Genomic DNA, 26,472 nt, shown 5'->3' with positions numbered 1-26,472 from the left:
CCTCCCTCCTCGATGAGCACCTCATCTCCACTGTCTGCGTCAGGGTCAGCCCCAAACGAGCTGCGTAACGACTCACAGGCAACACTCGGGGAAGAGACGGGGGTATTTTATCAGATTAAATTCCCTTACAATTGGAGTATCAGAGCTGTTTTCACCCGTCCACTCAAGTGGAAATGAACTGGAAATGTCGCGCGAGGACCTTTTACGCGCGTTGCCATCATCTGCAGCAAAAGTCTCTCCCAAACAAACTTGAATCGGGATACGCTGCCATCCAATTGGCTCTCGAGCATCGCAGCTAAGACTATACCGGGATCACAGCTTCACGGGGCACCAAGGTAAGTGTCATTTGAGAACACAACCTTATTATTCCAAAAGCGCCATAGGTACCTACAAGTACAGCCCAGATGCGCCACATTAAGAAACAGGCCAAGGCTGCATTAGAATAATATGAACTATCCTGAGTCTCCTTCTATAGGGAACATTCTCCTTCTATAGGGAACATTCTCCTTAGAGAGCAACGTGCAACATAGGTCGTATCTCTCGAGGATATTTTTTTCTAGGACAAATACCAGCACAGGTTAAAGCCAACGCCAATTCAATTTGAGTGCCTGTTCTTGCTTTGTTGCGTGTGGTTGATAGTCCCCTGTTGTCAAACACATGTGAGAAAGACCAATTTTAAGTTTTGAAATAACCACATGAAAGTGCCTGATGTGCTTCAACCACGTTCCAGCCTGTATAATGTTAGCTTCACTGAGTAGCAATCTCACGAAATATATTTAATCAGTTTAAGAATTAGCAGCAAATCATTACAACCATTGACTGTCACAACCATCCCCAGATCAGTGAGCTCGTCACCTGACAAAAACATGAGTCAGCAACAAATGGTTTATTGCCAGCTAATTGATGACTTAATTTAAACCCATGATTCCGTTGTCAGATATTGGATATTATAGGGCTGGACGAAAACATTTTATACAAACTTCAGCTCAAGCAATGATCCAGTATCATTAAACACAGACACGTCTTCCATTGTCTCCAAAACTAGGTGCTGTTTCTGCCAAAGAAATGGCTGTAAACCTGCCGATTATAAATCCCATGACGATTATTGAGTTTGACCAAAGTAGAGATTGCGATTTCGATTAATTGCCCAGCCCTACTATATTTTATTTTCCCCAAACTACTTCCAGGCCTAATAATGTAGTCCCAGTAACAACACAACCATTAAGGGTTTTGTCTGGAAAAAAAATTGATAAATAGATTGATACAAAAAAGGAAAGGAAAAGAAAAAAGGAAAGAAAGAAATACGCACATGGTATAAATAAACAAACAATGGATAACAACCAAAAGTTAAAACTCTACAAAGAATTAAAGGAACAGGCCACTGTTTTTCCATACTGAGATATGTTCTTACCTGAGCTTAGACGAGTTGATTACGTACCGGTCTGGTCTTTGTGCGTGCCTGTGGAAGAGCGTGATAGCTTCCAACTTCACCCCCGTTTGGAGCCGTTATGCTGTAACTGTATCTATCTTTGTGACTGAGGGCACGCACAAAGACCAGACAGGTACATATCAACTTGTCTAAGCTCAGGTAAGAACATATCTCAGCATGGAAAAACGGTGGCCTGTTCCTTTAAGAGACACTATCACAGCACCCCCTTGTTGGGCTCTCAGGAGTGACAACCAGCCCATGATAAAACTTGCCACATTGTCCCTACATCCTCTCTCTGGGAGTATTGCTGTATTTCTACAACTTTTACACTAAACTTGCACTGACTAGGATGTGTTTTTAAAAATGTGGGTCAACCCCAGTACAAGCTCTCTTCTGTCTGCCTCCAGGTCATACAAAGAAACAACAAAATGTTTCTATAGTGAGTGTGCACAATTCCATCAGGAACTTGGACGTTCCTTCTGTTCTGCTGTAAAATTGCTCCCGGAATCCCCAAGACCCCTTCTCAAACATTTGCACTCAGCCTCAGAGGTGTTTGGCCAAGACGTCCCAATGCAAGTCAACCGAATCCTTTTTATTCCACACATACATATAACGCATTATTACAACTATTCAAAACTATCCAAAGCCAAAAATGACGAAAGTACAACCTGGCCACTCTTTCTTCCCACAAGAATGCTTACATCAAAGTACATGGTACAATGGTTCTCCTGTGAACAAATCTGCACACTTTAGCCTCAATATTTATAGCTGCCCTAGACGTCAAGTGCCACATTTCTACATTAAGCACAGGGTTATCATAGAGTAGGTCATACTTCAAACTTTATACCAGGGTGAACTTGGGCGGTAGCACTTTGCAGGAGATAGTTTAATTATTTCTGATTAAACGAAAATAGGGTGAAGTATTTTAATATTCTTTTCAAATTTCAATGATGGAGCCCACTAAAACCTACCTTGGCCTAAACCAGGAGGACTACATCAAAAGTCAGTATTACAGTCAGTGCAGTGTCACTTTGTGTAATACAATATGCGTTATAAGTGTTTGTTGCCCCCTTGCTAACATGTTTGAGATACATTCAAATGAACGCAAATGAATCCGGGTTTCTAAGCTATGTTGTGAATTGTAAATGCATTGTCTTACATCTTAATCTCTGCCATCATCTGCTGGTGAAGTTGTCCTTGTGTCTGTTCCGAGAAAGAGAAGTGGGTCACATGCTTGAATTATCTATTTGCAGGGTTGCATGCATCACCGGCAAGAAACTGCCTTGAGTGGGAGCCGAGTGGTTAGGAGACTCCGAGACGCTCCTTGAGGATGGAGGTGACTGCAGAACAAGACGGGGTGCAGGAGAATGGACGCTGCGACGCCAAGGTCAAAGCCGCGCGCCCCACTTCCAGCGGGAGCCTCAAGGTATCGGAAAGAAGTGCGACTAATTGACAGCATGTGTGTTGGTGGATTATACACAACATTACAGCAGTGAAGTGAGAGAGAAAAAAAAGTTATTAGTGCGTATTTGACCTTTCAGGAATGGGTGTCTGGGTGGTTAGTTTGGTTCCTTTACTTTCCATCACACAGGCCTCTATGACGCTCCAGGATCAATTTGGTAGTTTTTCTGGATGGAACGTATACGAAACCATGGAGACAATTCGATGCGCAGTGAAAACCTACCAGAAACCCTAAATAAACATTGATCCTGGAGCGTTCTAAAGGCCACTGTGATGGAAAGTAAACTCATACAGCGGCATACAGCAGTCACTGAAAGGTCAAATAGGCACTCATATAAAATGTTCATAATGCACCTTTAAAGTACAGTGGCATGGTGACACAGCAGCCACGCTTTTGCACAGTCAAAAGATCAATGCGATCAATTTCCAAACTGAGTGGCTCATTTCTGTCTGGAGTTTGTTGACCTCACTGTTCACAGAAGTTCGCATCAGCAGCGAGGAAGAGGGAGCGAGGTGCTAGTTGGTCTGTGTGCAAAAAGAGCTTTTCTTCTACAAACAATGTCTTCTAGTGCTGAGAGGCCGCTGTGTTGTTTATTTAGTGGAGAGTGAAGGCATAAATGGACAGTGAGCACCTGCCAACGCAGAAGCCAGGCCAAGGGGAATCAATACGGCATTTTAGAACCAGCAAAATGTACAATACTGATCAAGATGTGTTTGAGATCAGTGCACGTAAAAAGACAAGACCCAGATATGTAAAAGATCTCAGAACACACCAGTTACACATGCAGTTTTGTTTGAAGTCAGTCCAAAATACTTTATTTATGTTACTGGCACATACATTGATGCAAGTATATTGGAATGGTCATGTTTTCGTTTATTTTCAGACTTCTTAAAGAAAATTAGTGCTTCCTCCACCGAGATCACATGCTCGTTTTCTGTGTCTGCTTGCATTCAGTGGACTAACTGGATAATACAATTAGATGGGCCACGACAGACCTACTCCAAAGTAACAGAGTACACTTTCAAAATGTAACTTTAGGGAAATGTCATTGGAGTATATATTTAACATCAGTGCTAAGCCCTTTGGCATGCACGGTTTCCTTTTTATGATACACACATTAAGGTAATTTATTATGTTATTTAGCCACTGCAGCAGCATGCCACGTAAGAAAAAACTTGGTAGACCATGACCAGATTGGCTTGTAGTGATAGGAGTAATGCACACAATGAATTATTAACATAGGGATGAGCAGTGACAGTGGTTAGCCATTGTTACATCGTTGATCCCTACCTCAGACTCCGCCATCAGTGTCACACGACAGCTCAGATCGAATGTTTCAGACTGGCCCGAATGAGGGCACACAAGGATGAGGGATGGTTAAAAGAGTGTTGGGAATGAATTAAGATATTTTAAAGGGTGTATTAAAAGCCGGCGTTAAGTTACTTGCTGTGTGAAGGCAGAACATGGCATTACACTATGTTAAGAATTATTATGCAAATTGTATTTCAGTGACAAAGGTAAAAAATAAAAAAAACAATGTAATGAAATTCATGGATGGTATTGTGTCTCAGGGCTCGTTGAATCACTGACATCAATCTCAGACACCTGTGATAATTAGTTGTCAGGTAAGCCCAGTTAAGGGAAAAACTACTGAAAAAGGACCTTCACCATCATTAAGCAGACCGCCATTTTCAAGCAATAAGGGAAAGAAAAAGGATCTCTCTGCTGATGAAAAGTGTGAAATAGTTGAATGCCTTCGACCAGGTATGAAAACCTTCGATATTTCACAAAAGATTAAGTGTAATGATGGTACTGTTAAGAGATTTGTGCCTGATTCAAGATTTTTTGTTTTTGTCAAACCATGTGAATGGGAGTTAAGCTTCCCGATGGCCTTGTGTATGAAACGGTTCTTCAGTCGACTGGAACTGACTCGTAGATGCCGCAGTCTCCTCCCTGAAGGCATTACCTTGAAGAGACTGTGTGATGGGTGGGCGGCTAGACGGTTTTTGCACAACTGCAAGCCTCTGGAGGGTCCTACACCAGGCAGCTTCAAATGCCTGTTTGCTGCTTTGTAGCAGCTGTTTTCTTAATCTGATGTATTTGTCTGGCAGAAACCGTCCTCATTGTGCCTTTATCTGCACAAACCCATGTGTGCTCTGAATCTAATTATCCCAGGCGTCTGAGATTGATGTCAGTGATTCAAAGAGCCCTGAGACACAATACCATCCATGAGTTGAATTAATTCTTTTTTTTTTTACCTTTTTTACCGTCTGACATACAATTTTCATAATAATTCTTAACATAGTGTAGATGGGGTAGTGGATTCACCGCCGTACCTCCTACAGGGAGCGGCCGCAAGGTGAGAATTGAAGAGAAACATTGCAAAGGTAGAAACTGGAAATGCAGACTTGTCCAATTTAGCAATTTTGATCAAAGGAAGGGTAATTCAGTTATGTATTTATTTATTTATATTTAAATTTAATGTTTAATAGGGGGTCCGGAGGTTCTTATTAGCTTTAAATGAGGAACACATTCATGGTGAAACTCGTATCCTCATATTCAGCTACGTTCAGTTGTGGTTATAGTGCCTTGTTTAAACCACTCAGAGTATGACAAACATCACCTTTTTAAGATCCAAATGATCCAACTACAAATAAATGATTATTATTATTATTTTTATTACATGGTGTCCTCCTGAAGCTGAAATGAAATTCCCTGAATGACAAAAAAGCATCTGAAATTGCTCATATTCGCGATCAGACGCTGGTGTTGCTTTCACTCACATCAAAGTGACGTGAGACAATGGTGTTTAAGTAGCTTACAATAATACAGACAGCTTAAAATAATGGCAGCCCAGACTTTGATCCTTTTTTTTTCTTGGAATTGTTCAGCTCACCACTGGCCTCCTGGGTGGGACATGGCATGACCCCTTTTATGTCTAATCCTGTACATAGTGTTTCACTTGGATTTCCGCTAGGAGTCCCAAAATCCACTGAGCCTTTTTGAGATGGTATTTGTTGCAATATTGACCAAGAAGTTGAGTTGAGGCTCTGAAAACATCATCTATTCCCTTTTCTCATACTCATTATTTATAAATTCAAAATAGCAATGTAAGAGGATCCAGTGGTGTTATGTCTGCGTAAAATGTTGATTCTTTTATCTCGTATTTGAGACGACATGTAGAATCCTCATTAACACCAATACTGTGTGCTTGGCCGCATGTGTGTGCCACCCTCTGAGAGTGTAAGCGTCTTATGCCAGTGACATCAACGCACAATGAAACCAGGGCACAGGTCATAAAGAGGCTTTTGCGACATGCAAACTTTGCTTATTCGTGCACACAAAAAGGTGACAAAATGATTGTACTGCCAAGCATTGTTATTTGAAACAGCCCTCATTCATTCTACAAAAACAAAGCTGAAACAAACATTCAACCATGATGCTGCTTCTGTCTTTTAGCCATTTCATAGTTTAAGCATGCACTGGTCAGAGATGCGCTTGAACCTGCAACCTTATAATTGGTCGCTAAACGACTGTTGTTTTTTCCTTCTTCTTTTTGGGTGGTAATGTTTATATATGTGATAGATGGCCGTCTTTTACTGAAGTCCTATTTGTTTTTTTGTTCTTAGTTTTTTACCACCAAATCAGATACAGTGCCTGTGACACTTAATCTGGAAAATGAAGTTCCACACTCAGTTGTTACATATATTTCAACTTTTAAGTTACTTTTGAGTTGCTTATCAATATGCAGTTTCATGTGTGTCTTGTCTTTGATTTATAGGGAGCATGAACCACTACATTCTTCCCGGTTAATCCCTGTGGAGGCACGTGATATGCTGGCTTCATGGTTTTACAGAGCTCACAATGTATCCACACAGGAACCCCCCCCCCCACACACACACACACACACACACACACACACACACACACACATTTAAACACATGTAGAAGCTGAGGAACCTCAAAACTGTTTCAAAGCATTTTTCAATTTTGTTCAAATAAGTGTCTCTTTTTATAATTACCATGATGCGTCACAAACCCTATTGTCACAGTCAGCTGACTGCCACCTCGAGGTTAGTAGGTCGAAGTCAGTCATTCGTGGAGATCATTGCACGTCACAAGCGATATCTGACTTTGAATTTAAACTTGCCTCTATGGACTAGCTTCTGTCTCTTTTACTGATTATTTGCGTAATGTGACTCTCATGTGCTGTGTTTTTTCCCCCATGAAACTGAATCTCCACATGAGGCTTTGTCCAAGGACTCAAACCACAACTTTTTATTTTTTTTTACAAGCCTTTAGTGACGAACTGCTTCCAAGTCAAAATTCATGTTCGCTTTTTTGCTCCGTGCAGATTCATCAATAAACATTTTACAGAACACTTTAAACCATTGTTGCTTCTCTTAGGCTCTAAATGTGCCGTAACCACAGAGTGTTAAACTCAGAGCAATGAAACGTTCTTCTCTCTCTGATCATGTGGCATTTCAGCACATTGAAAACATGTATTCTTCAGTCAATACACATGACCCGGCTCCGAGCTACTGCTCATAAGATTAGAATGCTAGACTGTAGTTTCTGCTGCCCTATACAGGCGCAGGCTGTACTTGTTGGCAGTGCATCCTCAACATTAGTGTTCCTATTGTTTGTGGAGAAGTAGGTTAATGAGGGGAGTTCATGCTTTGTATTTAATCTGCTGTGACACATACAGAAATGTGGAGGAAGAGCCTATTGAGCCAATTGAACCTAATCCTACTCATCACCTACTGAACAGTTTTGATGACTCTGAACAAGGCACTTTAATTTTTGCATGGGCTTTTAATTGTTCAGTATTTTACCCTTACCCTTTAAGTCATTTGTTTTTATGTCATGTCTTTATAAAGGTTGACAGAGCACTGGTTTTATACTGCAAATGGCTAATAAACTGAACTGAACTGATAATCAAATCAGTAGCACAATGTCCTCTGTGTCAAATAATGGTCTCACTTAATGTTAATATAATTTTCCATTAGCACTGGGACTGTCTGATGTACCAGCAGGCAAAAAAAGTCAGAAAACTTTTACTTTGCTCTATAATAAGAAATGATAACTCATTAGGTCATGTAGCCATTCGGAAAGTTGTAAAGTCCTCATTATTCCAGTATTGTGTTGTTTAAGATTTTAATAATGTTCTGTGTTCTGTCTTTTTTTCCCCCTGCCTGATCTGACTTTTGGCCATCAGATGTTCCTCGTGGCGCTATCCTTTGCCTATTTTGCAAAGGCTCTGTCGGGGAGCTACCTGAAGAGCACAATAACACAGTTGGAGCGGCGCTTTGACATCCCCAGCTACCTGATTGGTGTCATTGACGGGAGCTTCGAGATAGGTGAGTCCTGTCACTTCTGTTTGCCTCTTCCATTGGCAACCCTGATGTCACTAGCTCCCATTCAATCTCCCTCTTCATTCTGTTCTTCGGAAGGAGAAATGGCACAGATATGAGATGAACACTGGTTGATCTTTGTGGATCAGGACAGGGGGCGTGTTCGGGATGACTCTTTGGGCCAGATCTTGTGGTTCATAGTGCAGGCTGTAGAGCAGACGAGTGCACAGATGGGTGGCGCTCCTTGCAATCTTCAGTATCATACCTGGCGCAAAAAGTGGGCAGGACAGGAGGGGGAGACAGACTTGCATTGCGATGTTGTGGTGCCGCCTCCTCCCCATGCTTTCCCCAGACTTGCGGAAGGCGGTGGTTTATGAGGGGGGGTTCTCCTGTAAACGCGTAACATGCATGATGCAGCGCGCAATGTTTAATAAAGATGAAAGACATAAAACTGTCCCTCCGCTGCGTTCAGCCACTCACTGCAGATCCAAGATGAGCGGGCGGGGAAAGAGAGGCAGCAGCCTCGCGTTGGACACCGTTCGAATGAGCAAAGTTACGAAATGTACAGGATTTAATTGATCAGAAACTGTCATATCGGCTGCAGAGGAGTTGCAGAGTTATGCAGCAGTTGCAAGAAAACTGTAGCGTATTGGAACATTTGTGCTACAGCTGCAGGATTCTTGGAGCGGCTGAATTGAAAAAAAGAAAGAAAAAGTTGCTATGCACCCTGTAAAATGCGCTTCTTTCTTTTGGACTGAGCTGTGGCTAGACAAGGAGCATCATCAGGAGGTAAAGACTGACACACAATGGAAATGTCACCTTAAAACTCAGATTAGACGTGGTGTTGTGGCACTTGAAGGCATGTGTGTTTTATTTATGGAAAACTGTTGTTATTTTGGTGTTAGGGGTGTGCGCGTTGATCTACTGTATCAAAGTAACCCCGTGCGTAATGTACGCTCAAGCAGACTTTTCAAGGCAATTTCGCTTTTGTTTTCAATTTGACGTCGATTCTAAGGAAGAAGACAAGGCAGCGCGATGTAATGAGGAACATAATGGGAAGGCTGCCATAGAAGAGTAGCACGAGTGCTGCTTGTAATGAACCACGCCTCAGTCGGCCTCTTTTTTTAAAATAACGCCCTCTCCCTAGTGGCGCAGCCTTGAGCACAAAACCTGCGCCACATGTAAGATCGCTCGTGCACCACGTTGCGTTTAGAGTTGCTCACGGACTGCGCCAGTCACAAGATCTGGCCCCAAGTGTGAAACAAGGACAAATCCGACATCTGGATATTTCCTTGATGTGGAGCCCATGCTTTTATTTGTGTTGCAAGTATTCACTCATGTTTGTATTTTTAAATTGATTTTTATTATTTATTAGTGTGAATCAAATTTTGAATGACAGTTTAATTTTTTTGCAGATTATTTCAGATTGCAGCGCTATTTTAATTTATATTCTGCATCAAATTGACATTGCCCATTACCTTCAAAAACTCCTTTGTGCGTATTTAGGTCCTATGTAAAAGGAACAGGCCACCCGTTTTTCCATACTGAGATATGTTCTTACCTGAGCTTAGACGAGTTGATACGTACCTGTTTTGTCTGTGTGCGTACCCGTGGAAGAGCGTGGTAGATTCCAACTTCACCCCCGGTTGGAGCTATAGGAATACATTGGAAGAGGCCAAATGCTAACAACATCTTTGGTCTTTTTGCGTGACTGAGGACATGCACAAAGACCTGACAGGTACGCATCAACTCGTCTAAGCTCAGGCAAGACCATATCTCAGTATGTAGAAATGGTGGCCTGTTCCTTTAACTGCTATTTGAGAGAGAGATTTTTTGTGACTTTTTTTGTGACTTTGTGGGAGTTTGGCCTTCAAGATGTCGTTATGCGCAGTAATTGCTATAATGATCATTACCATCATTAGCTGCGTAGACATAGAGTACTTCTAGAAATAAAGGATGCCACATTGTCCCAACAATCCAACTGTAAAAGGCAAACTTTCATCACATATGCCACATGATTGATTAATTAACTTATTTATCAACTTGATTTAATGCTGTTTATGCATATTTTTTTCTGTTTATTTTTATTTTTTAACTAAATCCAATAATTGTTCATTAGTTCAAATTAAAATGTCTTGTTGCTTTATTACGAACCTCAGAAACTTAAGAACCTTGTATCTGGGTCACTTATGTCACCTTTTCCCTTGGCATCACAGTCCATAAATGTTCCATAGGCCTTGCAGCCCAACACAAGCATACGTGTGTTAGTTCATTAAGACTTTGTACTTTTGTCTCAAGAATGAGAACTCATGGTTCCCTGACGTGGGGGTAAAGGTGAGCTCAGCTGGAGACATGGTTGAATGGCCCAGTTCTCTCCGCCCCTCCATCTCTCCATCTTTCTCCATCCCTCCGGTGAAAACTGTTTCTTCTGTGGCCTAGGCAACAAGCATTTTCTATAGGAGCGTTGCTACGGTAACATGGAAGCAGAACAGGGCAGTGAGAAGGAGAGGAAGGAGAAAAAAAAGTGATAGACACAATGGAAGAACGGAAAAGAGAACACAGAGAGGGAGAGAAAGGAGTTTAATATGTGCTGTGTTCAATTAGCTTACAGTGCATGTGTATAGAATATTTTATATTATTTTATTATAATGAATATGATTTCCATTGGCCTTTAGATAACACAACTCATGCATGATAGATGATGAGAGTCAAACACATCACTGCTCTACATACGGTATCATGCCCCATATATGGAGATCTGAAGCATCACAGCTGGTATATTATTCTTTTACAAGTTACAAAATATAGTTGGCTATACAGATTTTGACCAATAATGTGAAAACGTAACTTAAAACGTAACTTAAATTAAGCTATTGTGTGCCATTATTCTGAAATCATTTTGCAATCAAATGGAGTGATGTCCTTGAGTACATGTTTAATTTTCAGAAATAATTTTTTGGCAACGGCTGCAAACTGAGCCAACAGCCTCAGTGTCAGTGCATGTTTTATGTGTTGTTTGGGTTACTTAGACGACTCTTGCCCTCTGCTGGCAAAAGGGGCGACACTGAAATGTCCACTTTAATCTCCCATGACTTTAAGCAACATGATGCACGGATAAATGAAACTTTCTGCTTTATAATAACAAATAATTCAAATATTCAAAAGTTCAGAAGAACCCAAAACATGCACAGTGTCCACCATGGATCCAGTGATGGGGGTTTGTACTGGACTGTGGATCCCAACTGCTTCTCCAGCACTGGATGAAAGATGGGTCAAAGTTCAATACAGGACAAATTTGGGGTCAAAGTCTGTGATAGTCTACAGGCATTGACATGGATTGAAAAGTTTACCATCAAAAGGTCAACATAAATGTATTTCTGGGACATGTCCCAGAACATTCTGGTGGTCACTATGTAAATAGTACATGCCAAGAGTCAAGGCACGTGGCCTGTGGAATAATTGTTTTCCTCGTGGCTCATGCTGTTGGTGTGGAGGACCTTGTCAAATCTCTACTCTTGCAATTGTAATTTGAATATCATTTAAATTGAAAACAAAGTAGATTTTTTAGATTATTAAACTTGCCTGTGGGATTCAGGAAACATTAGAAGTCCTTTGTTAATTTATTGATAGATTTATAGCAGTTGCGAGTAGTACTCAGTTACATTTACTTAAGTACATGTACTTGAGTAACATTTTGAAGTAATTGTACTTCTCAGAGTAGTTTTACCATATGGTACTTTTTTACTTCAACCTACTTCTAGTAATATTATTATGATGTATCTGTACTCTTACTTGAGTAAAAAAAAATAGTTACTTAGTTATTCCACTGTGGCAAAAGCTTTGTGTTGGCATAATAACAACAACAACAACAACAACAACAACAACAACAATAATAATAATAATAATAATAATAATAATAATAATAATAATACATTTTATTTTATTTAAAGTGGATTCCATAAAAATAATGGATATAGTTTGAGCTTCATGTGCTTTATTCTTTAGAATGTTTTTGTGTATATTTTTCAGGGCAATACCACAATTTTTATGTCATTTCATGTTTTGCTTCTCATGATTTATGTCACTACTGAATCACAAATCAGACTTTTACACTCAAACAGTTACTCAATACTGACAGTACTCTAAACTGTCTCCTTTCTAAACGAGCTGTTAGACAACTGCAATTTATCCAAAATGCTGCGGCTCGAGTCGTGACCAGAACCAGGAAATACGACCATATTAGTCCGGTGCTCCGGTCTCTGCACTGGCTTCCTGTCACTCATAGAATAGCCTTTAAAGCAGCTCTGCTTGTGTATAAGTCTCTTCATGGTCAGGCACCAGAGTAGACAGAGAGGCATGTTGCAGCTGTATGAACTACCTCGGACCCTGAGATCCTCAGGGAGGGGTCTCCTGGTGGTTCCCAGAGTCACCACCAAACATGGTGAGGCTGCATGGTGAGGCTGCATCTCAACGATTTCCCGGTGGGTGTGATTGACAGACGGCATCAACCAATCAGAGCAACACTGGATACGTCGCAGCAACGAGCGACAGGAAGCCTTTCCAAAAACGTCCTTATTTACGAGGATCGCTTCGAACGCTGTTTCTTGTTCCGGTTTTAGGGTTTCATTTTTTCCCCCGAATGATTTAAAACAGACAAAAGAAAACATTGTATCACTCGCCGTGCACGCCATCTTTATTGTTTTGGTAGAGTGTGGTGACGGCTTCCGCCACTTGGGGGAATGAAGTCCCGCCTCTCGGTGCGTGATTGGACTGATGTGGGTAAAATCGTGAAATGATAGGCTGCGAGGAGCTGTCCAGACGGTTCTTCTTTTGAACAGAAAGGAGGAGTGTCTGGGCAGGTCAGGCAAGTCTGGTGTTGCTGTGAGGCATCTTGAGTTGTACATGTACATGAAATGTGCCATGCAAATAAAGTTGCCTTGCCTTGCCTACTCAAGTAGCATTTTCCCCAGGTTTTACCTGAGTCATTATTTTAGCTACTCTACCCACCTCTGATTTTTCATTCACTCTGTGGATTGGCAAACTTAATTCTCGATCCTTCATTTGTTGTTTCATCAAACTATCCATCTGTGCGCCATTAGTCAGACCCTCTGAATAGAAATAAAGTGGCTCAGAGGGAAAGTAATGAGTAAAATAACATTCAGATCTGTTGTACATGGAAACAGTCCAGGTCGTTGCTAACAAGAAAAAAGCACCACATCCATGTCACATACAGTACTGTGTTAGTGTAAGACTTCCGATGTACAGCTCTGTCTTCATAGGTACTAGTGTTTTGTGAGATGTTTATTATTACTGCTGTTGTAAAATTGCTCTTAATGTTTTTGTATGCGTCCTAACAGGAAATTTGCTGGTGATCGCTTTCGTCAGTTACTTTGGTGCCAAACTCCATAGGCCAAAGATCATTGCGATGGGCTGTGTTCTCATGTCCATTGGCACCTTCATCATCGCGCTGCCTCACTTCATCATCGGCCGGTGAGTAAGACAAGCGACACTTTACTCTTTTCTGTACTGTTACACAAGTTGACAAGTTTTACAATGTACAGTATGCATGTTTACTCTAAATCTTAGACAAAAACTCTCCGTGAATGATGATCTGTATCGTACTTAGTTTACTCCATCCACATGTTTTCACTCGTGCAGTTATGAGTTTGAGACGTCAGTGCGGTGGCTGGGTAACTCCACTCGTAACCCTGCTCCGTGTGCGGTGGAATCCCTCGCAGGCGCTGCCCAGGATGCACAGGTTCCACATAAAGGTCCGTGCTACAGCCGTATGCTAGCTTTTGTTCATCATACTGTAAATAATGTGACTGGTGTCTGAAGGATTGCTGACTCTTGTGCATAGGCTGTGAAGGAGAGTCTAACCTTTCCATGTGGATCTATGTACTTCTGGGAAATGTACTTCGTGGAATTGGAGAGACTCCCATCCAGCCTCTGGGCATCTCATATATAGATGACTTTGCGACCGAAGAGAATGCTGCATTGTATGTCGGTAAGGTATTGTGTTTGAAATGGAACAAGGAACAAGATACTGCAACTCAAGTCTTTATACTGTTCATGCATTTGCTAAATTAAAATTCCAAATATATTATATAACTTACCGTGGCAATAGCAGTATGTTTACATAATGTAGCCTAATTTTGTCATATTGTGCTGAACATTTTATTTCAGCTTTAAATCATGTTTTTTTGTAACGCTTGTTCACTACCAGCTGATGCTTTGCGGTAGTGCTCCTTTTTAAGCAGGGCGCCTGCGGGGCATTAGAAAGCAAGTAATTAACTTTATTATGCCAAATGAAGGCCTAAAAGTCATTTTATTGGATTCAAAAAGCATTAAATTTGATTCAAACTGGCATTACATTTCTTTGAAAATATATTTTTTATATTTTATATATAAATATACTTTTTTTAATAAATACATTTGTCAAAAAGTCAAAAAAGATGGTCTGAAACTAATTCATCTGTAATTTGATTGAAACTTTACACTATCTTTTGGTCATTTCCAAGATGGTTTTGAATATCAAAATGTCTTCCTCCTTTTGTTCCTCTGTTTGAGTGAATGTTTACAACATAGTATTTAGGTATTAAAATGGCATTAAACAACAATAGATTTGAAAGGCTGCCACCTGTAGAAACCTTGTTTAACCTGTTACTTGCCGTTCCCTGATTAGCGGGCTTGGGTTCAGGATAGGATTAGGGTTACGAACGGCAAATGTGATGTAAGTTGTGTTTCACTCACACAGATCTTACACATAGTTTTAGAAATGAGAAGGTCTTGGCTTTCAAATGAGGTATCACACTGATATGTAGGCTGTAAACTCTCAAGTCAATACGCTTTGAGATTTGGATAACTCTAACCCTAAACCTAACCCTACCCCTAAGATGGCAGGTAACAGGTTAAAGCTCAGGCTGATCATTTGACTCATTTTAGGCACTCAATTCGCTTCCATTTCTTGCAAGTATTCATTGCTTTTAGCTTTAAACAATTTCCCTTTCCTTTTTACATTATTTATAACATGAGCATATAAATCCTATGATATAGCCTTAGCCGAGGGCTGTCCAAAGTGCGGCCCGGGGGCCAAATGCGGCCCTCAGACCAATTTTTGGTGGCCCTCTGCCTTCTTGCTGAATCGGGGAACATCATCAGAGATAGTCCTTTTTATTTGAAATGTAATAATTCTACACAATTCTAACCAAACAACAAACCTTTTACTGTGAGACAGAGCTGGCATGAAGGTTTTGAGCATAAATAAAGGTGTGGGGCGCAATTTAAACCTCTGCTAGTCAAAGGTTTTGCGGCACTAACCACCGATCTATGGCCCTTCACCCTGTGTACGCTTCAGTATGTGGCTCCCCATGACAAAAGTTTGGACACCCCTGCCTTAGCCCATATTAATGTATCATAGATATGAGGATCAGCACCTCCAAATCTGAGGCCATGGTTCTCCACCGGAAAAAGGTGGCTTCCCCTCTACAGGTCGGTGGGGAGTCCTTACCTCAAGTGGAGGAGTTCAAGTATCTCGGGATCTTGTTCACGAGTGAGGGACGGATGGAGCGTGAGATCGACAGACGGATCGGTGTGGCGTCAGCAGTGATGCGGTCGCTGTATCGGTCTGTCGTGGTGAAGAGGGAGCTGAGTCGGGAGGCAAAGCTCTCGATTTACCGATCGATCTACGTTCCCACCCTCACCTATGGTCATGAGATTTGGGTCATGACCGAAAGGACAAGATACAAGCGGCCGAAATGAGTTTCCTTCGCAGGGTGGCTGGGCGCACCCTCCGAGATCGGGTGAGGAGCTCAGTTACCCGGGAGGAGCTCGGAGTAGAGTCGCTGCTCCTTCACGTCGAAAGGAGCCAGCTGAGGTGGCTCGGGCATCTGTTCCGGATGCCTCCTGGTCGCCTCCCGCGGGAGGTGTTCCAGGCATGTCCTAGTGGGACAAGGCCTCGTGGAAGACCCAGGACACGGTGGTGGGACTATGTCTCCGAGCTGGCCTGGTGTCGCCTCGGGGTCCCCCCAGAACAGCTGGAGGAGGTGTGTGTGGATCGGGAAGTTTGGGCATCTCTGCTGAGACTGCTGCCCCCGCGACCCGGCCCTGGATAAAGCGGAAGAAAATGGATGGATGGATGGATGGATAGATATAGACCTTAATAGAAAAGACAAACCCCACAGTTGAGAATCTCTGCATTTGTTCTAACAGTTGTTTTTTCTATGGCAGGCTGTGTACATACCATTTCAGTGGTTGGTCCAGTCTTTGGCTACCTCTTAGGCTCACTATGTGCCAAGATCTATGTTGACATAGGATTCGTAAAAATGGGTGAGTGAGTCTTCTTTGTGTTATTCTGCATTTTAATCACAGACCTTTGGTCTAATGGTATTGAGAAAATGCTTCATACACTTTGGCCTTTCTGCTAATTGCCCACAGAGCAGCGTTTTAAGACTTTATGGATCACACAGTCAATTATCATATTTGGGATATCTTTAGCAGATGTTTTCCCTCTTCACAATGAGGGCTTAAAAGTCCTTAATGGACAACAAGCTCAGTCCAGAACTTCTAATACTCTAATACTGAAGCACTGAGGCCAATATACTACTTTTTATAGTCTATTCTAATCTTATTGTTTATATTTCTGCCCCTTAAGATTTTTGCTCCTACTCATTGTACATAAGATACCTCCTTTTCTACTATTTAACTGTTTGCACATTCCCGGTCTATTTTGTACACTCTGAGAGATCTTGAGAGCTGAATTTAACAAGTGAATTTCTTCAATCATAAAGGATTTTCTTATCTTATCTTATAATATCCAGTATGTTGTAAATGTATCATTTGGATACGTTAAAGGGACTAGATGCAAGTTGGTCATTTTTATACTCACTACTGCCACCTCAGGTCTTACGTGTAACTGCACGTTCTATATTAAGCTTAGAGCTTTAGAGGCAGTTGTAGAGGACAGGGCTGGGCTCATTCTACACATTAGGACATTGTTGGAATATGTAGGAGGAGGAAAATACTTAATTTTAACATTTTTAAACTCTGTATAATCCCTTTAACAAAAAGATCCTTAGATATTGATCATGTTCCATTGATGAAGGATTTATATGTATGAGTGGCACTTGTCTTGTGACAGAATAAGCATTGTAAATAATAGATACAAAAAAAGTTCAGGTCTGTTGTAAAACACAAGCCTTCCAAGCATTAGAAGTGACTCTAATATCCCATAAGAGTCAGTCACTTTACAGACAACATCAGGCTCTATTGCAATTCATTGAAGGGAAATGTTGCTTTTCTCATTTGTTCGTCTTATTCCACAGAGAGCATCACCATTACCCCTGCAGACGCCCGCTGGGTGGGGGCCTGGTGGCTTGGATACCTCATTGCAGGAGTGATCACGCTCCTATCTGCCTTTCCCTTCTGGTTTTTACCTCGCGCTCTGCCTGTGTCTGAGGGCCAGAGTCCGGAGAAGTGCCCACCGGAACAAACCAGCTTCATCAAGAACTCACCTCTTCTAAAACAAAAATATCAAGCCGACGAACACAGCAATTTTATAGAAATGGCCAAAGGTGAATTTTATCTTCAAAAAGATGGTTTTGATATCAAATCCAGTGGAATCCTAAAGCTAATTTTACAAACAAAATTAATTATCTATTCATGTATTTATTTTATTATTGGAGTGTGTTGCTAATGAACACACATGAAATGAAGATGATGAGTGTTTGAAGCTACTAATTTTTAATGTTCAATAATAATAACAGCATCACTTAGGTAATAACTTAAGAAATAATTACAGGTATCAACTACAGATACAAAGAGCACGACCCGAGTGCTGCTTTGTTGTGCCATGATTGTCATCTTAGTAGAGCAAGTGTAGGCAGAAAATGCTGTGGGTTATTTCCATTATGATTCAGAAGTGCAAACATTGTGTCAACAGCAGAATATGTAATGCCTCCAGCAACAGCGAAACAGCTCTGCACAAATGTCCAACTTATGTTTCCGCAGACTTCATTCCGACACTGCGCACGCTCCTGGGCCACCGCGTCTATCTCATCTACCTGTGCGTGACAATCATTCAGCTCAACTCCCTCATCGGCATGGTCACATACAAGCCCAAGTACATCGAGCAGCATTTCAGGCAATCCGCTTCGAAGGCCAATTTTCTAATGGGTATGAGATACTACGCACTGCATTGCACGATTTATTATTATTGTGTGTGAGTGTTTTGCTTGATGAACCTTTTTAGTTGCAGGTTCCTTTTGTCCTGAACATGTTGAACAAAAATCTGCAAACATTTACGTGAATATAGAAAGTAAAGTGACAGAGGTGAACTACTCTTAAGTCACATACTGTACTCACAGAATGGTCTTCGGAGCATAAGTAGCTCCCTGCCATTTTTCTTAGCCTGTATAAAATTAGCTCACAAGATAAAGGAAGTCACCAGACGGCTCACCTCTCCTAAGGCATGGCAGTAACTTTACCAGGAGTGGGTACATATCCAGCAGAATTTGAGATTTAAATAGGTTAGATCCTCATCTAGATCCATTATTTGATTACCCACAGCAGTAAAAGCATTTTATGTGTTGAGCTGGTCATTAGGAGCATGTGTTTACTGATTGCATCAGTATAGTCCAAAATGTTACACAGTGTCTTTTTAAGCGTAAATATCTTGCCCCATTGACAGATTTCCTGAAATTAGAGTCTTAAATCAAAAACAAAAGTGCTACTTTCACTGAAATGCTACTTTTTTCACAATGACTTTTTGCAGTGTGTTGAACTGGCACACATTGCCAGAAATGGTACTTTTTACACTGAAAATGTTCAATTCTGCACGATTATAGCCTCTAAAACAAACAAACAAAAAATCTGCATTAAACCTCTCTTAAATGCACCCAGTTGAATGTTTCACTGAACTGATCACCAGTTTGTGCCCTCAATGGTATATGAAATTCAATGTGTGGCCCTGAATGAAAAAGGTTTGGACACCCCTTTCCTAAATTATGTGTTAAATGTGACTTTGTGGCTGTTCGGCGTTCGCCCTACCTCTAAGGAGCAGATGGGAAGGCTAGTGGTGTTTTATGAATGTGTAAAATACGTTTCATCTCAAATGAAATCTGTAATGAAATTTGAAACATAAGATGAAAGTATCTGTATTCTCATAGCCTTATCAAGGGGGATGCTTGTGCTGACCAAACTGGATGCATATGAAAGGGAATGCAGTATTAGTGAGCTGCGCTAATAGCATGGGTTTAGATAAAAGAGCAAGCTCCACAGTGACGCCCGGTAAAAGCAAAGATCTATACTGCATGTCTTTATTGTTTTATTCTTATTGAAATAAAAGAAAAACATCAAACAAAAGTAGGGGTTATAATAACAATAATTAGATTTTTATTTTTCATGTGATAAAACATATATGATGACACAATGACCTAAATATATAATTGGAATACATTATTTAAAATCAATATAGGGAAGCAATATATATATATTTTTTACAGTATTCCAAACCATACAATATTTTCCATTTATAATCTCTTAGAATCATCCACACCTTTGTGTTTCAGGCGTGATCAATATCCCAGCCGTGGCTCTGGGCATGTTCTCGGGAGGTTTACTCATGAAGAGACTCAAGCTCAACCTCATGGGAGCGGCACGTTTCGCCTTTGGGACATCACTGATCGGCTACGTCTTGTCGCTCTTCTTCTTTGCCCTGAGCTGTGATAACGCAAACGTTGCCGGGGTGACAGTGCCGTACAGCAGGTGAGTCATCAACACAGCGCATGTTACAAGGACTGGCTGGATTGATGTTTCAAAGATTTAACTCAATACACCTAGAGATGGTTTAAGGATTTACAGTGAAAGAATTGTGTAGCTGTCGCTTTGACAACGTAATGAGTCATAATGAGTGTATGAGTAACATGGATACTGAGAGTGAAATGTAATGGATGGTGTCAGAAACATTACAAAAGTGTGTGTGTGTGTGGGGGGGGATTTATTATAATATTTCCGACATTCTGGTACATTTTAGATAAAAAAGATATTGTCAAAATATGTCATTAGTGCTTTTAGAAGACTTTTTTATGGGATTTCAATGAATTTTCTGGGGCCTTTTTCAGTGATTTGCCCACTTCATAGTTACAGCCCTGATAATAAGCATAATGATAATGTGAATCGTAGTGCATAGTGTCATACAAGTTGAGGGCAGCCAGTTATACTAATTTTGAGTAACTGTTTTCTGGTAAAATTACTCTTTCATTTGAGGGTATTTAGAATACAGTTGCTTTCCTAATATCAAAGAAATAGAAAGAAAAAGAAGGTCAAAACAGCCAGGGAAAGGTTTAGCTCTACATCATTCTGGGCTGTGGAGGCGTTTGTAAAGTGCTTTTTACATTCCTAATTAATGGCAAATAAGTTCATAACAGCTGGTGTAGCAAGTCTAGCTGCATGTTTTTAATCATACACCACTTTTATACATGATAATAAGGCAAATCAATGTGGAAGTATTCAGAATACAGTACTATGATTGGACAACGGAATACGTCACAAAATACACTTTAAGGCAAGTATTCAATATTTTGTAACTACATACAATTGCAAAGTATTCTCCTCAACACTGGTCACACATGTGCACGGGAGCCTGTCATGCTGGGGGGGTTGATGCCATTTTTGCATCATGATAAATTAATATGTGATGATGTTACATGGTTTCAGAGTGTTTTAGACCATATCACATCTAGCTTCCTGCTAACAGTTAAGCTCTTTTTAGTTTATTTTGGCTCTCGGGCTACAAAATAGATTCTCTGTGCTTATGCTCACAGGAACAAGGCGCTTTAACAGCACATGTGGTGTGATGCTACCTGGTGGGCTTCTGTTTGAAATGGCATTAAGAATAAGCACGTTACTGGGATGGCTATCATTCTACATTCAAGTTTAAAAACCTGTTTGAGAAATTGTTTCTGTTAGTATGTTACGCACATTACATGTAATTGATAGGTTGATACTGTTACTTAACCAGTTAACCCCCGCTCTAACTGAGCCCGTTTTCATATGCAATGCTGAGGTTTTGTGCAGCTGTACTGAATAGGGAGAATGTGGTCCTATAACATTATGTAGCTGTTCAGTCAGCACATGCAGGACCCCATTCTGTAACCCCCATATACTAAAAGATCAATTATAATAAATTGTTTTAATCTTTTCCTTGTGGTTTGATCATCAGTGTGGATGGCGCATCCTTTGATAAACACTCAGTCTTTGAGAGCTGTAACCAGGCCTGCTCGTGCTCCGAAAGTGAGTGGGACCCCGTTTGTGGAAACAACGGCATCACGTATATGTCTGCGTGCCTGGCGGGCTGCACCAGCTCCGCGGGCTCAGGGAAAAACACAGTGAGTTCACAAAAATGAAAATATAATGTGAACGTGGGCTGAAGAATGGTTGTCAATCTCTTCCCAAAGTACAGCCAGATGTAAACCAGGTCAAAACACGTTGAATTCAAAGCGAGTCAAGAGAAGGACAGACCCATTGGTGTTCATCGCTGCCCTGCAAGACAGAATCATGCTTGCAAACCTGTGTTGGGTATATTAGAACCTTTTCCCATCTGCAACATGACCATTTTATACATGCACAAAAATCTGATTAGACAGGTACTATATGGTGAGTGCAAGCTGAAAAATAGCATATGGGTATTTGTGGGCATGTTGCACCAAATATACCATTTGAAATTGCCTGTTTTACAGTTTTTAGGGACCCAAATCAGATATCTAAATGACTCTGCACGCGTTACTTATTTTGCACATGAGCAAACACTTGGTAAATGACCTTCTAAATGGTTACGTTTTTTATCACCGATTAAGAACCACTGCAGGAGACATTGTATTAATTAGTACATCCTGGTATGTCAAGGTCTAATTGTAGTATGCGTCGCTCATGGATAAACTTGTACCAGAGAGCAAGCGTGTGTCCTATTCTCATATCCATGCGTGCATGTCTCTTCAGGTCTTCTCTAACTGTAGCTGTGTTGGTGCGGCTGGTAACTTCACAGCCAGGGCCGGACAGTGCAACGACAAAGACGATTGCGACCGCATGTTCCCTTACTTCCTCGCACTGTCCGTCCTCACGTCCTTCATCATCTCCCTGGGAGGAACACCCGGATACATGCTGCTCATCAGGTTAGCCTTACACCAGTGTCAGAAATAAAAACAAAGAAAGATCGCTTTACAGGTTTTCAGGTGGCCATTAATAATTGGAAAATGATATCAGAAGATGTGAGCTATTTATTTGACCTAAAGTAGTTCCTGTAACTAAAATAAGACCTTAGCAAGAATCTAAAAGGGCATCTGGTGTAAGACGTTGCTCATTTTAAAAACTGCCTCAAAGTTTCAGTTTATTCAGTTTACTTTGCACATTTTCAAAGTATGAATGAATACATTTGCAAAATGTAATACAGGAATCAGCATTTCAGAACATGTATGTAGAGATCTACAGCACAATAATTTAAACACAAGGCCCTATAGACACTATGTACGTTGTTGATATTGTACTCTCTTTGTGATTTGCTTTTTGTAACTTTTTTAGCTTTTTGTATGATTTTTATCCAATTGAAATCACGCCTCAACAACATAAATATAATTGCACACTGGGAGGCAGCTATTTTGTGAGTCAAAAGGATTTTCTTTTTTTCAGAAAGTATGTTTCTAAGAATGAGGTTGAAGCAGTTAGTCACACACTCCTCACTGATTGCTGTTAACTACTCCCTGCATACATGTTTGTAACACATATGAACCGGATCTTTGTTGAACTTTATCTGAAAATGACTTGCTTGATGATCTGATGCCTGGAAATATAGAATCTCGTATGACATGCTAAATTGACCACTCACATCCTTGAGGCAAGTCTGTTTCTACTGTCAACAATTAAGGTCTATTACTGTACTTTCCCAAACACATTTGCATACACTCAAATCCAAGCCAAAACAATTTTGGAATTCATTAAAGTGAAGGAAATGTTGTGTTTTGGCCTTTGCAGATGCATTAAACCACAGCTTAAGGCTTTGGCTTTGGGTTTCCATGCTCTGGCAACACGCACACTTGGTGAGTGTAATACAGTCAGTTTAGTATAAGAATGGAACTGTGCATTGTGAACATAAAGACTGTGTTTGACTGTGCAGCAGGGATACCTGCGCCCATTTACTTTGGAGCCATCATTGATACAACCTGTCTAAAATGGGGCCAGAAAAGGTGTGGAGGAATCGGAGCATGTCGAATCTACAACACCACAGCTTACAGGTAGTTCATTACTCATTCATTACTCCATTAACCTGCCAAAAAAACCTACACTTAAGAGTTACAATCATTATAAGGATAACATATTGTTTTCTTCTACACTGTAATATTATTAAAATTCCATGTTAACTCAACTTTTAAGCTCAACTGTGCAGTACATTCCACTCTCTTCTACACTTTACCCTGCACTACTTATTGATTATTATTTTTCAATGTACGGAGATAATGAAGTACCTTGTTACTCCCTTTGTGAATCTGTACCACATCACTAATCGACAACAGCCCAGACCATCCATTAGTTTATTATGAATCACTGTCTTGTTATAACACCACTCCAGTTAAATGTCATATGTCCTCTATATTCCACTTGAAATACGAGACATGCAGTGTATACAGTGGTTTCTGAATGTACTGCTCAGAATGTACTCGTACCCTTCTTTTAATTCCTTTTGTTATGATGTAAAATGTTCTTGTAGTCTGAAAATATATAAAGGTTGTACTATCTGTTTCAAGGACATTGACTGGAATTCACCTCAGACATAAACTTTCAAAAATGTCCAAAAAAACCCACAGCTGATCAATTAATGTATTTTTTTTGTATTATTTCACAGCTAAAATTACATTAAATCATCTATAATAGTTAAATACTGATGATTTAAAGAGGTACATTTCAGCAAATAAATGTACATTTACATGTAAGGTATATTTTTGAACAAGTTTTGAGCACTTTTTAGAACAAAGATGTGTGGTACTAGTACAGGAACCCCTCTCCCCGGAGGCTTATATTCCGCCTGCTGCCAAAACTAAGATACAGTTAGTGCTGCTGACAAAGCTCCCTGGATGAGAGAAATATCCAACACTTAAACTACAGATGATTATTAGTATTAGAGCAGAATTGCTTTTAATCTGTAACACACTTTGTGATACAATTTTGATGAAAACACTCTATCAATAAAGTTTTCATTGATTGATGGCTTTTTACAATACATATATAGTACATTATTTATTTCTAAAAGAGATAATTAAGAACTGTGGTCTGTATCTGTATGTGTCTTACAGAATAGCCTACCTGGGCCTGACCCTGAGCCTGCGCACAGTCTCCTTCATTATCTGCATCCCAGGCTTCTTTCTGCTCGCCCAGCAGCTGAAACAAGAAGAGAGGAATGCCCTCCACAGCACATTGACCAACGGAGGAGCGGAGCTGGAAGCACTTCAGAAAGAGGAGTTTGTGATTTCCAATTCGGACCAAACACAGCGGATATGTGAAAACGGCACAGACAGAGAGACGCGTCTGTAACGGAAAGTGGACCTCCTTCAGACTTTATGAACAAAAGCACTATGTGCAACAATAACAAAAATGCACACCAACGAGTTGCAGGGAATTACATACAGCACTCTGATTGCCTAACTTAAAGGATAGTTTCTATATTTCTAACAAATACATGACAGTTTTATGAATTTATATCAGACATTTATGAAATATCTTCTGAATGTACATATGCTTTTACTACTTCAACACAATGTAAACAGTTATATTTTTAACAATGGATAATGGCACAAGTGTTTTCATGGATCATATGCAGTCGACAGCAAACCTTTCAATTCTCGGCACCAGCATCAACAGAACTGCCTCTTAATAATTTTTATTTATAAAGTTTTTCTTGCTGATGTATTTCTAAAACAACATAAAGTGACCTTATGAAGTGAAGATGTGCATACAGCAGGTGAATACAGCGGGTCAAATAAGTAAGAAATTGAATGTATAGCATCATTTATGGACATGTATGATATGATTTATTTGCATGCGTGGATTTTGTGGGTTGTTACAAATTTCTGCTGCAAGGGAATTTCTGGTGGGAAAAAAAACGAAATGCTGCGAATACTGTACTTATTTCACTCGCTGTATTGAAACACAATAACAGTAAAACATGGAAAAAGCATAAGCAAGGGCCGAAAGAGCAGAGGTGGTAGCAGGTGTATTTAGCTACATGACGTGACATATGTAAATGTCTGGTCTAACAATATCAACGCTTACCTCTACTTCATGTATATACTTTGTGTTGCCAATATAGTGGTGTGTACCTTTTGAGAATTATTTTTTAGTAAGTTTGTTAATGCGACAAACTGTGATGGCCTAGTTTTCGGTGTAGTCCTACGTTTGAGATCAAGTGTAATTTACCCCATTATCTGTAACTGTAGCCTGGGAAGTCCACACGATGGTGGTATTTGGCTTGTGTTCTGTAAACCAATGAGCACTTACTGGCCATATTCAAATGCCAATTCACTAAGACTGTTTTCCACAACATATGCAGAAACTGGATCAATTGTCCTTGTGTGCTGAGTTTTATGTGTTCTATGTGCTTGTCAACTATGAGAGACTATATGGAAGAATATGGCGCTAGGTAGATCAAGGTGCTTTAAAATGAGAGTAGCCTCTTTACAAAGGTTTAGGTTATAGTTCAATGGGTCAAAGCTTCTCTATGCCAGTCTACAGAATATAGACATTTTAGTCTATAGCCAACTCAGGTAGTTTCTCGAGGACAGGTTCAAAAATACACAATTTAATAGGCGAGAATCTGTGACTTTCTGTACATTTAAAAATGTATCATAAGGCACACCCATAAAGAATTTATTGATATGCCTGTTACCAAAATTTTGTGTTTGTAAAATTAAAGTTTTGTATGAGACATACTACAAAAGTTGTTTTTACATGGATTGGAATGTACACACTTATAATTTTTGTCAAATTTACAATACAGAATTAATGTCACATAATAAATATTTTAATAGCCAATACATTGTTCAAGTGTGTTTTTTCTTTGATATAAAGGAGACTCTTTTCAACTTTGGAAACTGTATTTAATTTTTTACAAAATGAGTGCAAACCACAAGGCACTATGTCACTTGTCATTAAAAAAGCAATTTAAGACTCATAAAATAAAATGC

At 40.2% G+C, this 26,472-nt stretch overlaps 1 protein-coding gene across 1 annotated transcript; it reads left to right on the top strand.

The window, feature by feature from the left end:
* Positions 1–26,220, top strand: LOC306976255 (solute carrier organic anion transporter family member 1C1-like). Its single transcript, XM_079574160.1, has 15 exons — positions 1–335; positions 2,683–2,855; positions 8,110–8,251; positions 13,603–13,735; positions 13,904–14,016; positions 14,106–14,252; positions 16,475–16,573; positions 17,569–17,817; positions 18,254–18,418; positions 19,813–20,008; positions 21,465–21,630; positions 22,241–22,413; positions 23,270–23,334; positions 23,412–23,529; positions 24,586–26,220. Exons 2-15 carry the CDS (start codon positions 2,760–2,762, stop codon positions 24,821–24,823), a joined length of 2,100 nt encoding a protein of 699 aa, XP_079430286.1. The 5' UTR covers positions 1–335; positions 2,683–2,759; the 3' UTR covers positions 24,824–26,220.
* Positions 26,221–26,472: the final 252 nt, after the last annotated feature.

The sequence above is a fragment of the Gobius niger genome, assembly GCF_951799975.1.
Source record: "Gobius niger genome assembly, chromosome: 1".
NCBI lineage: Eukaryota > Metazoa > Chordata > Actinopteri > Gobiiformes > Gobiidae > Gobius > Gobius niger.
The sequence above is the reverse complement of the archived record's forward strand: the minus strand, read 5'-3'. Positions and strand labels throughout refer to the sequence as shown.

What these genes read in the sequence shown, in the direction of transcription:
- LOC306976255 (XM_079574160.1), top strand. Translation starts at nt 2,760, where the DNA reads ATGGAGGTGACTGCAGAACAAGACGGGGTGCAGGAGAATGGACGCTGC. An exon ending in CTTCCAGCGGGAGCCTCAAG is followed by an intron (nt 2,856 to 8,109) that starts GTATCGGAAAGA and finishes TTTGGCCATCAG; the next exon opens with ATGTTCCTCGTGGCGCTATC. An exon ending in CATAGGATTCGTAAAAATGG is followed by an intron (nt 16,574 to 17,568) that starts GTGAGTGAGTCT and finishes CTTATTCCACAG; the next exon opens with AGAGCATCACCATTACCCCT.